Genomic DNA, 26,600 nt, shown 5'->3' with positions numbered 1-26,600 from the left:
ACAAGAGGCATATATGTACAGCCACCAATCAACAGCTAGCTCTCAGCTCTTTAGCCTACCTAGGTTTTATTTTATGAAGGATACAAAGAGAGCTAAGCAGATTAATGAATTGAAGTACATTGAAAAGTTGTTTAAAAGTGTATGCTTTATCTGAATCTTGAAGAACAAATTTTGGGTTTCATGTCCCATTAATAAAGCTGCATCTACTTATGTGAACTTGTAAAGAATGTTCTAAATTTGGAGATTTTTTTTTATCTCAACCACCTAGCTAAAACTTTGGTCTTCCCTTCAGGTTTTATTAATGTTGGTCAAGCAAATGTACAGCATATTGATATGCTTAAAAAAACGCCCAACCCACCTCCTGGTTGTTGTTCCTGCCAGATGCCCCCGCCAGCAGGTTTAGCTTGTTCCACCAGAGGGAGCTGTTTCCCCGCTGGCCTCATGGTGGATTCTAATTTTTGGAATTTATGAACTCGATTTCTGACCAAAACAGTATTGGGCTTGTTATTATGCTCTACGTCTTGTTTGGTATAAAACCAACCAAGATCTTTCTTTTGCACTACATTAGCAATCTCTGCTGCAAGATCTGAATTTATTTTTTCAGTGGGGTTATATTTATGTACATGAACAACATCTTCCCTTTCGCCTAGCAGTTTGGAAATGAGAGAATAGAAATCACCTGTGCAAGAAAGAGAGAAAACAGAAAGGAAGTCAAATATTTAAGACAGATAACAATTGAAATACTGTACACCACAAAAAATAGTAGATCTCCCCTATTATGTTTGACAAACAAAATCAAAAATATATACCAGTTTTTATTTATTAAGTTTAAGCCTACACAAATGAAGCCACACAATTCAGTCATTTCAGTATACTTAAATTTAAATAGACATTACTCTGTCTGACATTTCCATAAACTAAATAAAGCAAAAAAATGTACTGAGAAATATATATATATATATATATAAAAGGGTTATTGAAAATGTGTTTCAGTAAATTGTATATACAATGGATTTAGGATTTAGAGGCTACATTGGTGTATTATCATTAAATGAAAAGTAAAGGCTCTCTCTACCGAGAAATCATGACAGTATTTCCCCTCTAATACTAACTAGAAAGAGAGCATAAGGAGTTTGCTTGTTGAAAGGACTTAGAAAGCGTGTTTACTTAGTTACATCGGAAACAGGTTACTCCAAATGTATCAACGTTTGAAAAAAATGGATTGTGTGATAGAACATTTCCTTTTATAGACTCATCAACCCTTCTCACTGTCCACCAATACAACAGGATCCTATTATATCAGCCAATAAGCATGTATACTAAAGTATCAGTTGCGCATTTCCTGTTCATTTCAATGTAAATTTAAATAGATTTTACTTAACCATTCTCACTCACTCAAAAAAAAAAAAAAAAACAACAACAACATTATTTATTGCTGTTTTTGACACATGCAATAAAATATTTTGCTTTTATAGTTCATTAAAAGGGACATAATGGCACATAGTATGCTGGAAATATATCAGCAACCTATGAACAACTACTGTTGAACTCCGAGGTTCTGATTGGTGGGGATGGTTATGCAAGAGTGTAGATCAGAAGCATGTACGTGGTGCTGTTTTTAAAAAAAAAACGAAAACAGAAGTAAATAAATAAAATAATAAAGCTTTTTATAAATCAGACTTTGCATCAAGCAGTTTGCTGAAGCTGTAAAGCATAATCGCAGGTTTACTGTCTTTTTAATAGATTATGGTTAACTCCAAAGTATAAAGTAAAAGAGGAGGGACAATCATCAAACAACTAGTTAGATTAAAAGAGATTTATAAACTGCAGTATTTTTTGTACTTTCCACACAATATAACCCACACCCCAGGACTGACTCGAGCTTGAGAAGCCAAGTCAACACTGGTGCAAACTACAGCCTGGTATAGGAAAAAGATGCTTTTACTGCTTGCAATGGCTTCATTAAAGGGGGAAGCAACTAAAGATCAGCAGGTCCCAAATGAACATGAGCATAACTATCATTGATGAAATACCCTTGAGGTATGAAATCTGTAGACTCTCTTGCCATAACTGAAGTTTAGTTTTACACATAATTTTAGACCAGAGGTGGCTAACATTTTTTTGCCTAAATTGGTGATAATTTTCTAAAAAAAATTGTGAAAGGCAGTATGAATTATTATTTTTTGTGCACCAAGTACCACCATCCCTTGTTTCAGACATTTTTAAAGTGATGGTAAATTCTAGCGTTTCAAAAACGATAGGATTTGCCATCACTAAAAATAAAGGTGAGCTTAAAAAACTGATGAATAGGTAGCTTTATTTCGGCATGGTTTCAGCACTAACCTAAGTGCCTCCGGCTGCCCATGACGCAGCTCAGTTAGCAATAAGGTAATGCTTCCACCACTTAGCCAATATCTGTGCTAGCCTACAGCATAATGCCAAAGGGCAAGCACAGCTATTGGCTAAGTGGTGGAAATGTCACCTCATTAAAAAAAAGATTAGCTGCCCGTGGTTAGTTAGGTTAGTGCTAAAGGTACTTATTCATCTATTTTTTTTAAACTGATGAATGAAAGTCGCCTTTATTTTTTGAAACACTAGAATTTACCATCACTTTAAATAATTGTATGCGGAATTGTTTTTTTTTCTTGTGAACTAAAATGATGTTAACCAAATATTATCATTCAGTTAGGCACACTTTACCATAGAAACAAAACAACATCTTCATTTTAATTATTTTTGTCTTTACTGTAAATTGGCTTTTGCAATATATATTTTAAACAAAATCCCGATTTTGAGCTTCAATTTAAAGTAATTGCTTCAATTTTCTGTTACCTTTTAAAGTAACTCACAACAATTGCATTTTCTATGTGTCTGTTAAAGAAATATTATTTTAAAGAACAACTTTTCATATTGTTTGGCCGCTACTCTGAGGGAAGATGCAGAGAGTGCATGGAATAAATTTGAATGTTAATATGCATTCCAGAAAGCAGCCCCTCCTTCTAAAGCACTTTTAAATGCTTAGAGGAACACAGTGAGGCAGAGTGGATAAAAAAAATAATGTTTAAAATAAAAATAAATCATATTTGTTTAAATTAGATTTTTTTTTTTTTCCAATTTAAATAGGGTTGTTAAATAAAATGCTTTTGGGGAGAAAATCTATTTTAAGACAGTCTTCTATTTAAGATACATTATAATCCAAAGGTTATTTGTCCTGAAATAAAAATTAGTTTTTAATTATGTAGCATGAGGCTATATATTTATGGCTGTGATATTTCATTTATTTGTCTAACTTAATTTTATTAATCCACAATGTAATGTTCTTCCAGAGGTTTCTGTAATATTATTTTGGCCATGCCTTCTTTCTAGAAGATATTATCACATATGTTTGGTTTTGCAGTTCTCAATGCTGTGAATTTGTGTCTATAGATATAACATCCCTCTATTTCACGGCAAACACGTTATAAAATAAACATTGAGAAATAGACCTTAAAGGGACATAACCCCCACATTTTTCTTTTAAGATTTAGATAGGGCATGCAATTTTTACCAACTTTCAGATTTACTTTTATAATCAAATTTGCTTTATTCTCATGATATCCTTTCTTGGGTAAGCTGCAATGCACTACTGGAACCTAGATTTGTTTTTCAACAAAGGATACAAACGGAAACAATGCAAATTAGAAAATATAAGTACGTTGGAAAGTTTTTTTTAAATTTCATGTTCTATCTAAAACATGAAAGTTTAATTTTGACTTTACTTTCCCTTTAATCCCATTGCTCCCCTGCAAATCTATGTACACATAATCAACCAAGAAGCTAAATGAATAGAAAATTGTTTGGAGTGGGATATATCTGCACAAGGACCTAAGTGTGAGGAGGGAGGGGCAAACAGTAATAATTAAACTGAAATCTATAATGTTATTGTTTTAGTTAAATAAAGCTATTTAAATTGTTAAGGTTATGATTCATTTTTCATTAATTAAATAAAACTATTTAAATTGTTATTATTAAGTAAATGATTATTTTTCTCCTCCCAATAAAGTACAGCTGAAAAGTAGATCAAATAGGAATAATTACCTCCCAATAATTTTATAATTAACTATTTATTTCTAATGGTATAAAACTAAATAAGTAATTTACTGATATAACTCGAAAAATAATCTTAAAATGTATAATTCTACAAATGAAACCTTCATCTATAAAAACCTATGTTATTGTTTTAGATAAATAACATTAAATAAATAAAACTATTTAAATTGTTATTATTAATGTAATTATCATTTTTTTGTTAAATTAAGCCATTTAAAATTCCAATAATGTACAGATGAAACGTAGATTAAAAACGAATGATTAACTTATTAAAGTGGATATAATTCCCCTCCCTATAATTTAAAAATTATTTATTTCTAACGGTGTATAAATGAATCAGTCATTTTCTGATATAATTAGAAAAATAATCTGAATGTATTGTTCTAAAAATTAAACCTTAATGTAGTAAATCATTATTTCAATCGAGTCCCACTGACTAGTGATTTAAATCATGATTTAAATCAATTTGATTTAAATCAAATCCACCCTGCAGTAAGGTGTATGAAATTATCTGCTACTCTCAAGTATCTTCTTCATATCACTGGTTGCTAGGCAACTACAGAGACGCCAGTAAGGAACATTAATCATTAATAAGAGAAAGGGGGAGAATACAGGGAACAAGCTATTGGATGGAAAGCAAATTCCTAATGCAAAAAAACTGCCTAATGTTTCAACATTAATTAAATAATATTTTTTAGGACTTTACTGTAGCATGGTCCTGTATGTATTTTCAACATTTGACATTTATTTAGTGTTAAGTTACAGGTTGGTGTTTATTATATTCTAAAACCTTATAAATCCATATAAAAAAAAAAAAAACACATAATATCTAGGGCAACAACTAACTTAAAAAAAATCTTTACATGTAGATGTATAGAAAGAATGTTTTTGTTTTTTTAGATAAAAACACTGAAATAGTTTGTAAGATATACACACACATATATATATATATATATACACATACATATTTTTATGTATTTTGTTTTTAACAGGAGGAATATGTAGTCTCCATATTGTAGTGTCCAATATGTAGTGTCCATATTGCCTCATATCTATGTTTACATTTCAAAAGTGATTCCTATCTATCTATTCACACAGTTAAATTAATATAATTAATTTTACCAACAATATTATAGTTACATACATTAGAATATTTTATCACTGAATAATAAGCAAGAAACACTATGCGTTATTGTTGCTAGGAGCATTTATGATTGTAATTCTTAATAAGGTCATTGTGGTCATACGAGAAAAAGCTCCAACTCACTGGTTACTCTATTTACTTATTGGTTTTATATTTGATTAACCTCATTTGCTAAATAGAAGGAAAGTGATGAACTATATCACACAGACTACACACAGAAAAGCTTTGTACATTAATGAAATAAAAAAGCTAAATATTAGAAATATAAGTAAAATGGTTTTTAAGTAAAATGGTTTTGTGCTTTAAAATACAGCACTGAAGTGCCTTTAAAGATCGAAACAAAATATAGCACTAATATATAAATTATCTTTATTATAAAGAAGCATTTAAACGTATAGGTCTAATAAAACAAATATATAATAAAAAATATTTTGTATAGTGAAACTTAAAAATGTACCATATATTCCTTTTTAAAGTAATAAACATCATACATACATCAGTCACATTTCCTACACCATAGATTTACTTACGAGAAGTTATACTAAAGGGATAGTTATATTAAAGGGACATTAAACTGCTTAGTGTAACTACAGTATAATAGTTACTACTAACCATGCTATTGCTTTTCCTCTTGTACGTTCAGCTTTGTTTAAAGTTGTTCTCTTATTTTAAACCATTACAACTTTTTTTTAACACTTTTTCAGACAAAAATAAATAAATATTTTTGACATGTGTAAATGCTGCATGATTGAAATGTTTTAATCCAGTGTCTCTTTAAAGCAGGGGTATCAAACTCAATGTATCTTGGGGCCACTAGCCAAGTGTTCTTCTCCCATGTGGGGCCACTTGAGCTGAGTAAGTGCTCCATAACTGTATGGTGGGAGTTGTAACCCACAATAGACATACACAGTTGTCTAAATGTATCTTGTGAGTGCCAAGTGCAGTGATCATTATGGAACTGTATAACAACGTAAAATGTGACATTTATCCAAGCAGTGCATGGTGGGAGTGTACACTGGACACTTGTCTTTATATATTTATCTTGTCAGTGCCTATATAGAACCTCAAATAGTTACACCACTTAGAACCCTAAAAAAAAAAATTGACAGCCCAAATTAATGGCTAACCTATTAAAGAAGGGAGGGCCAAGTGAAACTATCTTGATCTGCTTTAAAGGGACATTTCATTATTCAGACAGAGCAAACCATTTTAAAGAAGTTTCCAATTAACTTCTATTATCAAATTTGCTTTGTTCTCATGTTATTCTTTGTTGAAGAGATATCTAGATAGCTAGAGTGTGTAATGCTCGTGGGATATCTCTCTATCAGACCAAACTTGGCCAGTAGTCTTCTTATCCTGGCGTCAAGTGGAATGATAGGAAATATCCCAGAGCAGAGTAAGTTAGTGAAATGAGGTAAGCAGTACTCACGGTAGATAGGGTAGTCCTTCAGGGCAATAATAAGAAGACAGAGAATGGTCAAGACAGGCTGAGTCCGGCAACAGGAAGGCAATCCAGCAGAAAAGCAGTTCAGAGGTGAACCAATAGAAAGAGCAGGAACAGGCGGGTATCAGCAACAAAGGAAATCCAGCAGAGTAACAGTTCAGGGGTAAACCAATAGAATTGTCAGACAGGCAGAGATCGGCAACAATATGGCAATCCAGTAGTTCAGGGGTTAAGCAAGCAGAGTGGTCAGACAGGCAGAGTTCGGAAACAATATGGCAATCCAGTAGTTCAGGGATTAAGCAAGCAGAGTGGTCAGACAGGCAGAGTTCGGAAGCAATATGGCAATCCAGTAGTTCAGGGATTAAGCAAGCAGAGTGGTCAGACAGGCAGAGTTCGGAAACAATATGGCAATCCAGTAGTTCAGGGGTTAAGCAAGCAGAGTAGTCAGACAGGCAGTGTTCAATATCAGTATGGCAATCCAGCAATTCAGTAACACAGCACCCAGGAGCACAAGAAGCAACACCTATACTTGGGCAGTGAAGATAGTAAGTGAGAAACTTACATAGGCACAGGTTTCGCGCCATAGGAGATCCGGACTGGCTTCAGAGGGGAAGAGACGTGCGGTGGCTCACAGGAACCGCCGCATCCCTGTCAAAAGCCAGAGTAGCAACCGCCGTGTCCCTGGCAACAGCCAGAGCGGCACAAGGGAGCGGCATGACAGAGTGCACGTCTGGAGCACTACATGACAGGAAATAGTGCTGCCATCTAGTGCTCTTGCTAACGTATAACATTGTTGCAAAACTGCTGCCATATATTGCTGCATAAACGTGCACACTTCTGATCCTACTTTACAGCTTTTCAACAAAAGATACAAAGAAGACAAAGAAAATTTGATACTAGAAGTATATTGAAAAGCTGTTAAAAAATGCATCTTTCTGAATCATGAAAGAAAAAAATGTTGGTTTCATTTCCCTTTAAGGTGTAAATACTTTATGTTATGCATGAGATTAAGTGAATTATGTACACATTTTGTTATTGGTTGCATAAAACATTCACCATACAATTAAAGATATTAGAATTTTGGACCAGTGACTATTAAAACATACATTTTTACTGATTTCCAAATGGTGTTAATTGAGCCATTTTGACTTGGTGTCCGCTTTAGCCGTTACCATGGCAAAAAAAATGTTCTGTTGGTAAAGTGCAGAATTCAACCCCATCTGCATCAGCAGCAGCTCTGCTATCAGAGGCTTGAGAATGTTATGCTACAATTTAATTTTCAATTTTGAAGCTTGTAATGAAAAGAGGAAATAAATAAATTCAACAGACCTTTTATGCAAGTCTGAACTATCAATGTGTTCTACATACTGACAAGCATGTCTGTTTTAAGAAGCGAAAACACAACAGACCCGTATTAAGATTTGAGCACAGGCTAAGATGGTACTGCTTTCAGGTTGACCGCCAACAGATAAAGTGACCTTAATACATTATGTCATGTTTGCAAACAATCTGTTTCTACCCAATTATTTAACCATGAGTTTAAATACATGGACCGGGGAGACAAATCCCTCAGGTAGAATCATCTCATCTCAGGAAATAATTACTATAGTTAAGCCAATTTCTTAGGTAAATTATAATTAAGGACAAATCTCTCAGCACCATCTGTAACTCTACAAAAATATATGCCAAAAAAAATATATACAAATCTTTGCTGCATCATTAACACTCTGGAATAATAAGTAATTCTACTTACTATTTAGTATTAACCAACTTATTTATTAGGTTTTTTTTTTTATTAAAGTAATTTTCTCACAGAGATGCATTTATTAAATACATTTATATTAGACTGTTAATTAAGACAGTAATAAAAAAAAAATCTGGCAAGGCAAGGAAAGGTCTTGTCTAATATCTTCCAATGACTTTAAGATCTTCCTGGTTTTGGCTCCCTTAAATGATACCCTTTGGCAGAATCTAAAAGAGGAACTTTTGTATATTGCAAGAAAAAAAATCTGCTTTTACATATTCTATTTATGATTAGTTACATAGATTTTGATGGCAGATAAGAATCATAAGCGCCAACAAGTCTGGCCAACATTTTCTAAAATTGGTAGCTTCTTAAGTTTGTAGAGTAGCCTTCTGCATATCCCAGGTATTCTTGAAGTCTCCCACAGTGTTTGTCCTTATCACCTCTAATGGAAGATTATTCCATGAATCAGCCACCCTTTCTGTGGAAAAAAAGGCTTTCACAAATTATTGCTGGACCTGCTGACCTTCAACAACGCTCTAGTAGAATGAGCCGTTATCCTCTCAGGAGGCAGTCGTTCCACTGTCTTATAAGCTAAGCGGATGACACTCTTGAACCAGAAAGATAGAGAAGTCGTAGTAGCATTCTGCCCCTTACGTTTCCCTGCATAGATGATAAACAAAGAGGAATATTGTCTAAATTCCTTAGTAGCTTGAAGATAGAACTTCAAGGCACGAACCACATCTAGATTGTGAAGCAAATGTTCCTTCGCTGAAGGATTAGGACACAAGGAAGGAACAACAATTTCTTGATTAATGTTATGATTCAACACCACCTTAGAGAGGAACCATAGTTTAGTGAGTAAAAACCGACCTATCAGCATGAAAAACCAGATAAGGGGGATCACATTGCAAAGCAGAAATCTCAGAAAATATTTGCGCAGAGGTAATAGTCAGCAAAAAAATAACTTTCCAAAATAACAATTTAATGTCAACAGTATGCATAGGCTCAAACGGAGCCTGCTGCAAAACACTAAGAACAAGATTGAGGTTCCAAGGCAGAGCCCCAGATCTAAACACGGGTCTTATCCTAGCCAGAGTCTTGACAAAAGACTGCACATCCAGAAGCTCAGCAAACCTTTTGTGCAGTAACAACGACCGGGCCGATGTCTGTCCCGTCAGGGAACTAGCAGATAGGCCCTTCTCCAGTCCTTCCTGGAGGAAAGCTCTAAAATTCTGGCAACCTTAACTTTATGCCAGGAAAAGCCTCTTTACACCAGTACAAGTAATTCATCCACACTTTATGGTAGATACGACGAGTAACTGGCTTACGAGCTTTAACCAGAGTGTCGATAACACTCTCAGAGAACCCTTTTTAGGCTAAGACTAAGCGTTAAATCTCCACACAGCCTCAGAGAATCTACATTTTGATAAACGAAAAACATAATTTATGTAAGAACTTACCTGATAAATTCATTTCTTTCATATTAGCAAGAGTCCATGAGCTAGTGACGTATGGGATATACATTCCTACCAGGAGGGGCAAAGTTTCCCAAACCTCAAAATGCCTATAAATACACCCCTCACCACACCCACAATTCAGTTTAACGAATAGCCAAGAAGTGGGGTGATAAAAAAGTGCGAAAGCATATAAAATAAGGAATTGGAATAATTGTGCTTTATACAAAATCATAACCACCACAAAAAAAGGGCGGGCCTCATGGACTCTTGCTAATATGAAAGAAATGAATTTATCAGGTAATTTCTTACATAAATTATGTTTTCTTTCATGTAATTAGCAAGAGTCCATGAGCTAGTGACGTATGGGATAATGACTACCCAAGATGTGGATCTTTCCACACAAGAGTCACTAGAGAGGGAGGGATAAAATAAAGACAGCCAATTCCTGCTGAAAATAATCCACACCCAAAATAAAGTTTAACGAAAAACATAAGCAGAAGATTCAAACTGAAACCGCTGCCTGAAGTACTTTTCTACCAAAAACTGCTTCAGAAGAAGAAAATACATCAAAATGGTAGAATTTAGTAAAAGTATGCAAAGAGGACCAAGTTGCTGCTTTGCAGATCTGGTCAACCGAAGCTTCATTCCTAAACGCCCAGGAAGTAGATACTGACCTAGTAGAATGAGCTGTAATTCTCTGAGGCGGAATTTTACCCGACTCAACATAGGCAAGATGAATTAAAGATTTCAACCAAGATGCCAAAGAAATGGCAGAAGCTTTCTGGCCTTTCCTAGAACCGGAAAAGATAACAAATAGACTAGAAGTCTTACGGAAAGATTTCGTAGCTTCAACATAATATTTCAAAGCTCTAACAACATCCAAAGAATGCAACGATTTCTCCTTAGAATTCTTAGGATTAGGACATAATGAAGGAACCACAATTTCTCTACTAATGTTGTTGGAATTCACAACTTTAGGTAAAAATTCAAAAGAAGTTCGCAACACCGCCTTATCCTGATGAAAAATCAGAAAAGGAGACTCACAAGAAAGAGCAGATAATTCAGAAACTCTTCTAGCAGAAGAGATGGCCAAAAGGAACAAAACTTTCCAAGAAAGTAATTTAATGTCCAATGAATGCATAGGTTCAAACGGAGGAGCTTGAAGAGCTCCCAGAACCAAATTCAAACTCCAAGGAGGAGAAATTGACTTAATGACAGGTTTTATACGAACCAAAGCTTGTACAAAACAATGAATATCAGGAAGAATAGCAATCTTTCTGTGAAAAAGAACAGAAAGAGCAGAGATTTGTCCTTTCAAAGAACTTGCGGACAAACCCTTATCTAAACCATCCTGAAGAAACTGTAAAATTCTCGGTATTCTAAAAGAATGCCAAGAAAAATGATGAGAAAGACACCAAGAAATATAAGTCTTCCAGACTCTATAATATATCTCTCGAGATACAGATTTACGAGCCTGTAACATAGTATTAATCACGGAGTCAGAGAAACCTCTTTGACCAAGAATCAAGCGTTCAATCTCCATACCTTTAATTTTAAGGATTTCAGATCCTGATGGAAAAAAGGACCTTGTGATAGAAGGTCTGGTCTTAACGGAAGAGTCCACGGTTGGCAAGAGGCCATCCGGACAAGATCCGCATACCAAAACCTGTGAGGCCATGCTGGAGCTACCAGCAGAACAAACGAGCATTCCTTCAGAATCTTGGAGATCACTCTTGGAAGAAGAACTAGAGGCGGAAAGATATAGGCAGGATGATACTTCCAAGGAAGTGATAATGCATCCACTGCCTCCGCCTGAGGATCCCGGGATCTGGACAGATACCTGGGAAGTTTCTTGTTTAGATGGGACGCCATCAGATCTATTTCTGGAAGTTCCCACATTTGAACAATCTGAAGAAATACCTCTGGGTGAAGAGACCATTCGCCCGGATGCAACATTTGGCGACTTAGATAATCCGCTTCCCAATTGTCTACACCTGGGATATGAACCGCAGAGATTAGACAGGAGCTGGATTCCGCCCAAACCAAAATTCGAGATACTTCTTTCATAGCCAGAGGACTGTGAGTCCCTCCTTGATGATTGATGTATGCCACAGTTGTGACATTGTCTGTCTGAAAACAAATGAACGATTCTCTCTTCAGAAGAGGCCAAAACTGAAGAGCTCTGAAAATTGCACGGAGTTCCAAGATATTGATAGGTAATCTCACCTCCTGAGATTCCCAAACTCCCTGTGCCGTCAGAGATCCCCACACAGCTCCCCAACCCGTGAGACTTGCATCTGTTGAAATTACAGTCCAGGTCGGAAGCACAAAAGAAGCCCCCTGAATTAAACGATGGTGATCTGTCCACCATGTTAGAGAGTGCCGAACAATCGGTTTTAAAGATATTGTTTGAGATATCTTCGTGTAATCCTTGCACCATTGCTTCAGCATACAGAGCTGAAGAGGTCGCATGTGAAAACGAGCAAAGGGGATCGCGTCCGATGCAGCAGTCATAAGACCTAGAATTTCCATGCATAAGGCTACCGAAGGGAATGATTGTGACTGAAGGTTTCGACAAGCTGCAATCAATTTTAGACGTCTCTTGTCTGTTAAAGACAGAGTCATGGACACTGAATCCATCTGGAAACCCAGAAAGGTTACCCTTGTCTGAGGAATCAAAGAACTTTTTGGTAAATTGATCCTCCAACCATGATCTTGAAGAAACAACACAAGTCGATTCGTATGAGATTCTGCTAAATGTAAAGACTGAGCAAGTACCAAGATATCGTCCAAATAAGGAAATACCACAATACCCTGTTCTCTGATTACAGACAGAAGGGCACCGAGAACCTTTGTAAAAATTCTTGGAGCTGTAGCTAGGCCAAACGGCAGAGCCACAAACTGGTAATGCTTGTCCAGAAAAGAGAATCTCAGGAACTGAAAATGATCTGGATGAATCGGAATATGCAGATATGCATCCTGTAAATCTATTGTGGACATATAATTCCCTTGCAGAACAAAAGGCAAGATAGTCCTTATAGTTACCATTTTGAACGTTGGTATCCTTACATAACGATTCAATATTTTTAGATCCAGAACTGGTCTGAATGAATTCTCCTTCTTTGGTACAATGAAGAGATTTGAATAAAACCCCATCCCCTGTTCCAGAACTGGAACTGGCATAATTACTCCAGTCAACTCTAGATCTGAAACACATTTCAGAAATGCTTGAGCTTTTACTGGATTTACTGGGACACGGGAAAGAAAAAATCTCTTTGCAGGAGGTCTCAACTTGAAACCAATTCTGTACCCTTCTGAAACAATGTTCTGAATCCAAAGATTGTGAACAGAATTGATCCAAATTTCCTTGAAAAAACGTAACCTGCCCCCTACCAGCTGAGCTGGAATGAGGGCCGCACCTTCATGTGGACTTAGAAGCAGGCTTTGCCTTTCTAGCTGGCTTGGATTTATTCCAGACTGGAGATGGTTTCCAAACTGAAACTGCTCCTGAGGATGAAGGATCAGGCTTTTGTTCTTTGTTGAAACGAAAGGAACGAAAACGATTATTAGCTCTACTTTTACCTTTAGATTTTTTATCCTGTGGTAAAAAAGTTCCTTTCCCACCAGTAACAGTTGAAATGATGGAATCCAACTGAGAACCAAATAATTTGTTACCCTGGAAAGAAATAGAAAGTAAAGTTGATTTAGAAGCCATATCAGCATTCCAAGTTTTAAGCCATAAAGCTCTTCTAGCTAAAATAGCTAGAGACATAAACCTGACATCAACTCTGATAATATCAAAAATGGCATCACAGATAAAATTATTAGCATGCTGAAGAAGAATAATAATGTCATGAGAATCACGATGTGTTACTTGTTGCGCTAAAGTTTCCAACCAAAAAGTTGAAGCTGCAGCAACATCAGCCAAAGATATAGCAGGTCTAAGAAGATTACCTGAACACAGATAAGCTTTTCTTAGAAAGGACTCAATTTTCCTATCTAGAGGATCCTTAAACGAAGTACCATCTGACGTAGGAATAGTAGTACGTTTAGCAAGGGTAGAAATAGCCCCATCAACTTTAGGGATTTTGTCCCAAAATTCTAATCTGTCAGACGGCACAGGATATAAATGCTTAAAACGTTTAGAAGGAGTAAATGAATTACCCAATTTATCCCATTCTTTGGAAATTACTGCAGAAATAGCATTAGGAACAGGAAAAACTTCTGGAATAACCACAGGAGCTTTAAATACCTTATCTAAACGTTTAGAATTAGTATCAAGAGGACTAGAATCCTCTATTTCTAAAGCAATTAGAACTTCTTTAAGTAAAGAACGAATAAATTCCATTTTAAATAAATATGAAGATTTATCAGCATCAACCTCAGAGACAGAATCCTCTGAACCAGAGGAGTCATCAGAATCAGAATGATGTTCATTTAAAAATTCATCTGTAGGGAGAGAAGTTTTAAAAGATTTTTTACGTTTACTAGAAGGAGAAATAACAGACATAGCCTTCTTTATGGATTCAGAAACAAAATCTCTTATATTATCAGGAACATTCTGCACCTTAGATGTTGAGGGAACTGCAACAGGCAATGGTACTTTACTAAAGGAAATATTATCTGCTTTAACAAGTTTGTCATGACAATCAATACAAACAACAGCTGGAGAAATAGCTACCAAAAGTTTACAGCAGATACACTTAGCTTTGGTAGATTCAGCACTTGACAGCGATTTTCCTGTAGTATCTTCTGGCTCAGATGCAACGTGAGACATCTTGCAATATGTAAGAGAAAAAACAACATATAAAGCAAAATTGATCAAATTCCTTAAATGACAGTTTCAGGAATGGGAAAGAATGCCAAAGAACAAGCTTCTAGCAACCAGAAGCAATAAAAAATGAGACTTAAATAATGTGGAGACAAAAGCGACGCCCATATTTTTTCGCGCCAAATAAGACGCCCACATTATTTGGCGCCTAAATGCTTTTTGGCGCCAAAAATGACGCCACATCCGGAACGCCGACATTTTTGGCGCGAAATAACGTCAAAGAATGACGCAACTTCCGGCGACACGTATGACGCCGGAAACGGAAATAGAATTTTTGCGCCAAAAAAGTCCGCGCCAAGAATGACGCAATAAAATGAAGCATTTTCAGCCCCCGCGAGCCTAACAGCCCACAGGGAAAAAGTCAAATTTTAAGGTAAGAAAAAATGGTCAAATCAAAATGCATTATCCCAAATATGAAACTGACTGTCTGAAAATAAGGAAAGTTGAACATTCTGAGTCAAGGCAAATAAATGTTTGAATACATATATTTAGAACTTTATAAACAAAGTGCCCAACCATAGCTTGGAGTGTCACAGAAAATAAGACTTACTTACCCCAGGACACTCATCTACATATAGCAGATAGCCAAACCAGTACTGAAACGAGAATCAGCAGAGGTAATGGTATATATAAGAGTATATCGTCGATCTGAAAAGGGAGGTAAGAGATGAATCTCTACGACCGATAACAGAGAACCTATGAAATAGACCCCTTAGAAGGAGATCACTGCATTCAAATAGGCAATACTCTCCTCACATCCCTCTGACATTCACTGCACGCTGAGAGGAAAACCGGGCTCCAACTTGCTGCGGAGCGCATATCAACGTAGAATCTAGCACAAACTTACTTCACCACCTCCATCGGAGGCAAAGTTTGTAAAACTGAATTGTGGGTGTGGTGAGGGGTGTATTTATAGGCATTTTGAGGTTTGGGAAACTTTGCCCCTCCTGGTAGGAATGTATATCCCATACGTCACTAGCTCATGGACTCTTGCTAATTACATGAAAGAAAGACCCTGTAACACCAGATCTCTGTGACAAGGTAACCTCCACTGAGGACATCCCCACCAGATCTGCAAACCACATCCTTCGCGGACACGAAGGAGCAATCAGAATCACAGATGCTCGCTCCTGCTTGATGCGAGCCACCACACGAGGGAGAAGCGGTAATGGAGGAAAAAGATAAATGAGACTGAACCTCCATGGTACTGATAGGGCATCTATCAATTCCACCTGAGGATCCCTCGACCAGTACCTGGGTAGCTTGGTATTGAGACGGGATGCCATGAGATCTATGTCTGGCGTCCCCCACTCACTGCATATCTCTGCAAACACCACCGGGTGAAAAGACCATTACCCTGGGTGAAAGGATTGCCTGCTGAGGAAGTCCTCTTCCAAGTTGCCCACACCCGGAATGTGGATCGCTGACAGCGTACATTTGTGAGTCTCTGCCCACTCTAGTATCTGAGAAACTTCTCTCATCGCCAAGGAACTTCTCTTTACCTTTTGATGGTTGATATAGGTAACTGAGGTTATATTGTCTGATTGGAATGTGATAAACTGGGAAGAACCCAGAAGGGGCCAATCCTTCAAGGCATTGAAGATTTCCCAGAGTTCCAAAATATTGATTGGAAGGGAGGAGGACTCCTGAGTCCACAGACCTTGTGCCTTCTTGGCACCCCAAATGGCTCCCCAGCCGGAAAGGCTTGCGTCCATAGTCACAATCTCCCAGGACGTCTCTAAAGGACATGCCTTGGGACAGATCTGGACAGAGCCACCAGGAGAGCGAGTCTCTCGACAGGCTGTCCAGCCCAATCTGTTGAGACAGATCTGAATGGTCGCCGTTCCATTGTCTCAGCATGCATAGTTGTAAGGGTCTGAGATGGAATATGGCAAAAGGAATGATGTCCATGCAGGATACCATGAGTCCGATTACCTCCATACACTGAGCCACTGAGGGTCTCGAGGAGGCCTGGAGGGCAAGACATGCAGAAGTCAGCTTGCAACGTCTCTAATATGTGAGGAATATTCTCATGGATATGGAGTCTATTATAGTTCCCAGGAAATTCACCCTTGTACTTGGAGTAATAGAACTCTTTTCCAAGTTTATCTTCCATCCATGTGATCGAAGAAGACTGAGAAGGAACTCCGAATGTTCTGCTAGACGAAAAAATGGTGCCTGTACCAAGATATCGTCCAGGTAAGGCGCTACTGCAATACCTTGTGTTCTGGCAACGGCTAGAAGAGCCCCCAGAACCTTTGTAAATATCCTTGGAGCAGTAGCTAGGCCAAACGGAAGAGCTATGAACTGGAAGTGCCGATACAGAAAAGCAAACCTCAGGAACTAAAAATGTTCCCTGTGAATCAGGACGTGAAGGTATGCATCTTTCAGGTCTATTGTAGTCATAAACTGTCCTTCCTGAACCAGAAGCAGGATTGACTGTATTGTTTCCATCTTGAAAGAGGGAACACTCAGAAACTTGTTTAAGCACTTTAGGTCCAGAATTGGACGGAAAGTTCCCTCTGTTCCCTCCTTCTTTGCAACCATGAAAAGGTTTGAATAAAACCCCAAACCTCTTTCTGCTGTAGGTACCGGAACAATTACTCCTAGAGAGGAGAGATCCCATACGCGAACCTAAGAAGGCAGCCCTCTTTTCTGGTCTTGTCGAAAGACTGGATAGTAGGAATCTGCCCCTGGGAGGATGGGACTTGAATCCTATCCTGTATCCTTGAGATACAACCTCCAGGACACAGTCTGCCCCCTACTCAATCCTATCCCGAATCGGGGGCCACCCCTTCATGCCGATTTGTTTTCGATGGCCTTCTTAGTCTGTTTGTACTTATTTCAGGAGTGAGCAGGCTTCCAAGTACTCTTGGGCTACTCGGACTTGGAAAAGGACTGCTGTCGCTGCGACTTGCTAACACGAAAGGAACAAAAATTAGACAGTTGCCATCCCTTAGGCTTATTCTTCTTATCTTGCAGTAGGAAGGCACCTTTCCCTCCGAAATGGAGACCGCACCGGGTCACGTGGTACGTAAGACAGGACTTCGCCTGCTGCACAACACTTCAAAAATGAAAGTGAAACCTGTTTGTTCCAAGCCAAAAACACACAGCCTATGAGCCAAAAAAACCCATCCCATTAAGCAGATATAAATACCCAAACTGTACAAATAATCTTCCTGAAGGAGATATTAACCCTTGATCCTATCGAGGTATAAAGGAGCCACACTGTGACCCTGTATAGCATTTTAAAATGTATAAGTAAACGGTCTTACCCTCCAGGATCCATGCTGTGGAACAGGCACAGCCTCTCAAGTGTGACAGTCTTGCAGCAGCGCTTCTGACATGGACTTGAGTGTGTAGCAGCAAGCAGTGAAACTTGTCGACACGGATTGCTCAGGAGCTGTTAGCGACAGTCTGGATGGGTTCGCAGAAAAACTTTCCCGGCATCTCCAGACTCAATCAATACACTCATTGACAGGTTGACATGATTACTTAAAACTCCAGTCCTTTCTTGAAGGGAAGATACCCATACAGGACTATCCAAATCTCCTGACACTTCTCTGCCACCTGCAATAGTGATGAAAGGCAAAGAATGACTGGGGGATAGGGGAAGTGGGAGGGATATGAAGCCTTTGGCTGGGGTGTCTTTGCCCCCTCCTGGTGGCCAGGTGTTGTATTTCCCAAAAGTAAAGAATGAAGTTGTGGACTCTCACTGCCTTATGGAAGGAAAATACAAACTCAGCTTTATTAAGCCTCTATCATATCACCTATTTCCCTTCTCTCCTCTAATCTATACATATTTAGGCAATTGAGCCTTTTCTGGTAAGTTTTGTTTCTTAGAGCATGTACCATTTTACTACCCCTCCTTTCAACTGATTTCAATGTATCCTTCTGGAAATAAAACCAGTTAAAACACTTTGCCACTGAATAATTAACAACAAATTACAGAGGCAGTAAAGATGCATACAAATTCTTGATCAAGCACTGTGGGCTGAATGTACAAAGCAGCAGATGCTGTTTTCCACAGTGCAAGAAGAAGTGGTTATCTAGTCACTGCTTCTTACCCTCTCCACCATGTTAGTTTGGGGTGACTGGCATGTCAAGCAAGAGCACGGGGTAGCATTGCACAAGGGAGTGCTTGTACATCCACTGCCCGTTTGCTGCAATCTCCCAAGTTAGGAACCTTGTCTGTCTATCTTTGCCATGGGCAACAAAGGAACAGGACAATACAGATGCAGTAATATTCGTTAAACCTGAATAACCCAAGGCCCAATCTCTCATGGGATTTTTTGGCACCCTCTTCAGCATTCCACCCTATTCCTCCACTTCTTATTCACAGGCGCTCTTCCCTGCAGAAGGAACATTGTAGTCCTCTCAGTGTTGCTCCAATGTATGTTTTTATTCAAGTAGGTGTATGGTACTTCTGCTCATTAGAACTCATTTATAAATATACAATATTTTGATGATTAATAATCACCTTCAATGTTTGTTCAGTTTCTTACTTTTATTTTAAAATATCTTGCTTTAGACATAAGGATTTAAATATGTAAATTTATATACAACAGTTTTAGTAACTCTTTAACGATTATATAGACTTCCTTTAAAGGAAACCATGTAATGTTTTAAAGGCACATTTAAAGGAACATGAAACTCAACTTTTTGCTTTCATGATTCAGATAGAGAATGCAATTTTAAACAACTTTCCAATTCACTTCTATTATTTAAATTGTTTCTTTCTCTTGGTATCATTTGTTGAAGAAACAGCTATGCACATGGGTGAGCCAATAACAAGAGGCAGCCACCAATCACCAGCTCCTGAGCCTACCTAGGTATGATTTTTAACAAAGGATAAAAGGAGAACAAAACAAATTAGATAATAGAAGTAAATTGGAAAGTTGTACAAAATTGCATGCTCTATCTGAATCAAGACAAATCGGGTTGCATGTTCCTTTCAAAGTACATTCTAGTGTCTCAAAGTTTACCCAAACATTGTTGCAGCTTTTTTTAATAATGCCTAATAGAGTTATGTGAAGGATTTTCTGTCTTTTGACCATTTTTAAAGAGCAAAAATGTTCTCACATGTGCAAACATTAAAGGGACACTGAACCCGATTTTTTTATTTCACGATTCAGATAGAGCAAGCAATTTTAAGCAACTTTCTAATTTACGCCTATTATCAATGTTTCTTCGTTCTCTTGGTATCTTTATCTGAAAAAGCAGGAATGTAACCTTACGAGCCGGCCCATCTTTGGTTCAGCACCTGGGTAGTGCTTGCTGATTGGTGGCTAAAAGCGCTATCCAGGGTTCTATACAAAAAAATGGGCCAGCTCCTATGATTACATTCCTGCTTTTTCAAATAAAGATACCAAGAGAATAAAGAAAAATTGATAATAGGAGTAAAATAGAAAAGTTGCTTAAAATTGCATGTTCTATCTGAATCATGAAAGAAATTCATGTTTCAGTATCCTTTTAAAAGTATCAATAATACTGTAAACTTGAGTAAGAAATTCACATTCAGTAGATGTATTAATGTAATTGATATTTGAATTCTGATTTATGCACAGTTTACGGCCAGGTCAGACAAAAAGATGGACTGATAAATAGGGCTGAAGCTTGCATGTTCAAATCACACTTAAGGTAATCAAAAATTACAAAGAGTTACAGCTCACATTGAGTGTCTGTATATTTATGTATGTATGTGTATAAATATGTAAATATGTGTATATATACTCACTTATAAAACATTTTGATACCCAGCAAATGCATCCTTTGGATTTAATTACTATTTGTATACATTCTGGATGGCACCCCACATTCCCACAATTGGAACAGAGAGTGCTGATACTTTGGACATATATATATATATATATATATATATATATATATATATATATATATATATATATATACACAAACACATAATTTATGCTTACCTGATAAATTTATTTCTCTTGTAGTGTATCCAGTCCACGGATCATCCATTACTTGTGGGATATTCTCCTTCCCAACAGGAAGTTCCAAGAGGATCACCCACAGCAGAGCTGCAATATATCTCCTCCCCTCACTGCCATATCCAGTCATTCGACCGAAACAAGACGAGAAAGGAGAAACCATAGGGTGCAGTGGTGACTGTAGTTTAATTAAAATTTAGACCTACCTTAAAAGGACAGGGCGGGCCGTGGACTGGATACACTACAAGAGAAATAAATTTATCAGGTAAGCATAAATTATGTTTTCTCTTGTTAAGTGTATCCAGTCCACGGATCATCCATTACTTGTGGGATACCAATACCAAAGCTTAAGTACACGGATGATGGGAGGGACAAGGCAGGAACCACTGCCTGTAGAACCTTTCTCCCAAAAAAAGCCTCCGAAGAAGCAAAAGTGTCAAATTTGTAAAATTTTGAAAAGGTGTGAAGCGAAGACCAAGTCGCAGCCTTGCAAATCTGTTCAACAGAGGCCTCATTTTTAAAGGCCCAGGTGGAAGCCACAGCTCTAGTAGAATTAGCTGTAATCCCTTCAGGGGGCTGCTGTCCAGCAGTCTCATAGGCTAAGCGTATTATGCTCCGAAGCCAAAAGGAGAGAGAGGTTGCCGAAGCTTTTTGACCTCTCCTCTGTCCAGAGTAAACGACAAACAGGGCAGATGTTTGACGAAAATCTTTAGTAGCCTGTAAGTAAAACTTCAAGGCACAGACTACGTCCAGATTATGCAAAAGACGTTCCTTCTTTGAAGAAGGATTAGGACACAATGATGGAACAACAATCTCTTGATTGATATTCCTGTTAGAAACCACCTTAGGTAAAAACCCAGGTTAGGTACGCAGAACTACCTTGTCTGAATGAAAAATCAGATAAGGAGAATCACAATGTAAGGCAGATAACTCAGAGACTCTTCGAGCCGAGGAAATAGCCATCAAAAAAGAGCTTTCCAAGATAAAAGTTTAATATCAATGGAATGAAGGGGTTCATACGGAACTCCCTGAAGAACTTTAAGAACCAAGTTTAAGCTCCACGGGGGAGCAACAGTTTTAAACACAGGCTTAATCCTAACCAAAGCCTGACAAAGTGCCTGGACGTCTGGAACTTCTGCCAGATGCTTGTGCAAAAGAAAAGACAGAGCAGAGATCTTTCCTTTTAAAGAACTAGCTGATAAGCCTTTGCCCAAATCCTCTTGGAGAAAGGACAATATCCTAGGAATACTAACCTTACTCCATGAGTAACTCTTGGATTCACACCAATAAAGATATTTACGCCATATCTTGTGGTATATTTTCCTGGTGACAGGCTTCCGAGCCTGTATTAAGGTATCAATGACTGACTCGGAGAAGCCACGCCTTGATAGAATCAAGCGTTCAATCTCCATGCAGTCAGTCTCAGAGAAATTAGATTTGGATGATTGAAAGGACCTTGTATTAGAAGGTCCTGCCTCAGAGGCAGAGTCCATGGTGGAAGAGATGACATGTCCACTAGGTCTGCATACCAGGTCCTGCGTGGCCACGCAGGCGCTATCAGAATCATCCATGCTCTCTCCTGTTTGATTTTGGCAATCAGTCAAGGGAGCACAGGAAACGGTGGAAACACATAGGCCAGATTGAAGAACCAAGGCGCTGCTAGAGCATCTATCAGCGTTGCTCCCGGGTCCCTGGACCTGGATCCGTAACAAGGAAGCTTGGCGTTCTGGCGAGACGCCATGAGATCCAGTTCTGGTTTGCCCCAACGATGGACCAGTTGAGCAAACACCTCCGGATGGAGTTCCCACTCCCCCGGATGAAAAGTCTGACGACTTAGAAAATCCGCCTCCCAGTTCTCTACGCCTGGGATGTGGATCGCTGACAGGTGGCAAGAGTGAGACTCTGCCCAGCGAATTATCTTTGAGACTTCTAACATCGCTAGGGAACTCCTGGTTCCCCCTTGATGGTTGATGTAAGCCACAGTCGTGATGTTGTCCGACTGAAATCTGATGAACCTCAGTGTTGCTAACTGAGGCCAAGCTAGAAGAGCCTTGAATATTGCTCTTAACTCCAGAATATTTATTGGGAGGAGTTTCATAGACTGTTTGGCCTTTGATTTGGCCCTGTCCTGAGGAAGGGTATGACCCTTGCCTCCAGTAATGTCAGCAATAATTTCCTTCAAGCCAGGCCCGAATAAGGTCTGCCCCTTGAAAGGAATGTTGAGTAATTTAGACTTTGAAGTCACGTCAGCTGACCAGGATTTAAGCCATAGCGCCCTACGCGCCTGGATGGCGAATCCGGAATTCTTAGCCGTTAGTTTAGTCAAATGAACAATGGCATCAGAAACAAATGAGTTAGCTAGCTTAAGCGTTCTAAGCTTGTCAATAATTTCATTCAATGGAGCTGTCTGGATGGCCTCTTCCAGGGCCTCAAACCAGAATGCCGCCGCAGCAGTGACAGGCGCAATGCATGCAAGGGGCTGTAAAATAAAACCTTGTTGAATAAACATTTTCTTAAGGTAACCCTCCAATTTTTTTATCCATTGGATCTGAAAAACATAATTTATGCTTACCTGATAAATTCCTTTCTCCTGTAGTGTAGTCAGTCCACGGGTCATCATTACTTCTGGGATATTAACTCCTCCCCAACAGGAAGTGCAAGAGGATCACCCAAGCAGAGCTGCTATATAGCTCCTCCCCTCTACGTCACACCCAGTCATTCGACCGAGAACCAAACGAGAAAGGAGAAACTATAGGGTGCAGTGGTGACTGGAGTATAATTTAAAAATTTAGACCTGCCATAAAAAACAGGGCGGGCCGTGGACTGACTACACTACAGGAGAAAGGAATTTATCAGGTAAGCATAAATTATGTTTTCTCCTGTTAAGTGTAGTCAGTCCACGGGTCATCATTACTTCTGGGATACCAATACCAAAGCTAAAGTACACGGATGACGGGAGGGACAGGCAGGATCTTTATACGGAAGGGACCACTGCCTGAAGAACCTTTCTCCCAAAAACAGCCTCCGAAGAAGCAAAAGTGTCAAATTTGTAAAATTTGGAAAAAGTATGAAGAGAAGACCAAGTTGCAGCCTTGCAAATCTGTTCAACAGAGGCCTCGTTCTTAAAGGCCCAAGTGGAAGCCACAGCTCTAGTGGAATGAGCTGTAATTCTTTCAGGAGGCTGCTGTCCAGCAGTCTCATAGGCTAAACGTATTATGTTACGAAGCCAAAAAGAGAGAGAGGTAGCAGAAGCTTTTTGACCTCTCCTCTGTCCAGAATAAACGACAAACAGGGAAGAAGTTTGGCGAAAATCTTTAGTTGCCTGTAAATAAAATTTCAGGGCACGGACTACATCTAGATTGTGCAGAAGTCGTTCCTTCTTTGAAGAAGGATTAGGACACAATGATGGCACAACAATCTCTTGATTGATATTCTTGTTAGTGACAACCTTAGGTAAGAACCCAGGTTTAGTACGCAGAACTACCTTATCTGAATGAAAAATCAGATACGGAGAATCACAATGTAAGGCTGATAACTCAGAGACTCTACGAGCCGAGGAAATAGCCATTAAAAACAGAACTTTCCAAGATAACAGCTTGATATCAATGGAATGAAGGGGTTCAAACGGAACACCCTGTAAAACGTTAAGAACTAAATTTAAGCTCCATGGTGGAGCAACAGTTTTAAACACAGGCTTAATCCTGGCCAAAGCCTGGCAAAAAGCCTGAACGTCTGGAACTTCTGACAGACGTTTGTGTAAAAGAATGGACAGAGCTGAGATCTGTCCCTTTAAGGAACTAGCAGATAAACCCTTTTCTAAACACTCTTGTAGAAAAGACAATATCCTAGGAATCCTAACCTTACTCCATGAGTAACTCTTGGATTCGCACCAATGTAAGTATTTACGCCATATTTTATGGTAAATCTTTCTGGTAACAGGTTTCCTAGCCTGTATTAAGGTATCAATAACTAACTCCGAAAAACCACGCTTTGATAAAATCAAGCGTTCAATTTCCAAGCAGTCAGCTTCAGAGAAATTAGATTTTGATGTTTGAAAGGACCCTGAATTAGAAGGTCCTGTCTCAGAGGCAGAGACCAAGGTGGACAGGATGACATGTCCACTAGATCTGCATACCAGGTCCTGCGTGGCCACGCAGGCGCTATTAGAATTACCGATGCTCTTTCCTGTTTGATCCTGGCAATCAATCGAGGAAGCATCGGGAAGGGTGGAAACACATAGGCCATCCCGAAGGTCCAAGGTGCTGTCAAAGCATCTACCAGGACCGCTCCCGGGTCCCTGGACCTGGACCCGTAACAAGGAAGCTTGGCGTTCTGGCGAGACGCCATGAGATCTATCTCTGGTTTGCCCCAAAGTCTTAGTATTTGGGCAAAGACCTCCGGATGAAGTTCCCACTCCCCCGGATGAAAAGTCTGACGGCTTAGGAAATCCGCCTCCCAGTTCTCCACTCCAGGAATGTGGATCGCTGACAGGTGGCAAGAGTGAGACTCTGCCCAGCGAATTATCTTTGATACTTCCATCATCGCTAGGGAGCTTCTTGTCCCTCCTTGATGGTTGATGTAAGCTACAGTCGTGATGTTGTCCGACTGAAACCTGATGAACCCCCGAGTTGTTAACTGAGGCCAAGCCAGAAGGGCATTGAGAACTGCTCTCAATTCCAGAATGTTTATTGGAAAGAGACTCTCCTCCTGAGTCCATGATCCCTGAGCCTTCAGGGAATTCCAGACAGTGCCCCAACCTAGTAGGCTGGCGTCTGTTGTTACAATTGTCCAATCTGGTCTGCTGAATGGCATCCCCCTGGACAGATGTGGCCGAGAAAGCCACCATAGAAGAGAATTTCTGGTCTCTTGATCCAGATTCAGAGTAGGGGACAAATCTGAGTAATCCCCATTCCACTGACTTAGCATGCACAATTGCAGCGGTCTGAGATGTAGGCGTGCAAAGGGTACTATGTCCATTGCCGCTACCATTAAGCCGATTACCTCCATGCATTGAGCCACTGACGGGTGTTGAATGGAATGAAGGACACGGCAAGCATTTTGAAGCTTTGTTAACCTGTCTTCTGTCAGGTAAATCTTCATTTCTACAGAATCTATAAGAGTCCCCAAGAAGGGAACTCTTGTGAGTGGTAAGAGAGAACTCTTCTCCTCGTTCACTTTCCACCCATGCGACCTTAGAAATGCCAGTACTAACTCTGTATGAGACTTGGTAGTTTGGAAGCTTGACGCTTGTATCAGAATGTCGTCTAGGTACGGAGCCACCGAAATTCCTCGCGGTCTTAGTACCGCCAGAAGAGAGCCCAGAACCTTTGTGAAGATTCTTGGAGCCGTAGCCAACCCGAATGGAAGAGCTACAAACTGGTAATGCCTGTCTAGGAAGGCAAACCTTAGATACTGGTAATGATCTTTGTGAATCGGTATATGAAGGTAGGCATCCTTTAAATCCACTGTGGTCATGTACTGACCCTTTTGGATCATGGGTAAGATTGTCCGAATAGTTTCCATTTTGAACGATGGAACTCTTAGGAATTTGTTTAGGATCTTTAAATCCAAGATTGGTCTGAAGGTTCCTTCTTTCTTGGGAACCACAAACAGATTTGAGTAAAACCCTTGTCCGTGTTCCGACCGCAGAACCGGATGGATCACTCCCATTAGTAAAAGATCTTGTACACAGCGTAGAAACGCCTCTTTCTTTATCTGGTTTGTTGACAACCTTGAAAGATGAAATCTCCCTTTTGGGGGAGAGGCTTTGAAGTCTCAAAGCCTCTCCCCCAAGAGAGAAAGTCTGCCCCCCACTAGATCCGTTCCCGGATCGGGGGCCCTCACTTCATGCTGTCTTAGGGGCAGCAGCAGGTTTTCTGGCCTGCTTGCCCTTGTTCCAGGACTGGTTAGGTTTCCAGCCTTGTCTGTAGCGAG

At 39.1% G+C, this 26,600-nt stretch overlaps 1 protein-coding gene across 4 annotated transcripts in view; it reads right to left on the bottom strand.

Moving 5' to 3' along the window:
* Positions 1 to 26,600, bottom strand: part of PAM (peptidylglycine alpha-amidating monooxygenase) — a 405,645-nt gene that overhangs the window by 96,535 nt on the left and 282,510 nt on the right. Inside the window, exon 15 of one of the 4 annotated variants that reach the window (XM_053701521.1) lies at positions 359 to 679. The exons of the other annotated variants lie outside the window; for them this stretch is intronic. Coding sequence (XP_053557496.1) covers positions 359 to 679 — 321 coding nt within the window. The remainder of the gene's footprint in view (positions 1 to 358; positions 680 to 26,600) is intronic. 4 annotated transcript variants of the gene reach the window in all.

The sequence above is a fragment of the Bombina bombina genome, chromosome 2 (assembly GCF_027579735.1).
Source record: "Bombina bombina isolate aBomBom1 chromosome 2, aBomBom1.pri, whole genome shotgun sequence".
Lineage (NCBI taxonomy): Eukaryota > Metazoa > Chordata > Amphibia > Anura > Bombinatoridae > Bombina > Bombina bombina.
The sequence above is the reverse complement of the archived record's forward strand: the minus strand, read 5'-3'. Positions and strand labels throughout refer to the sequence as shown.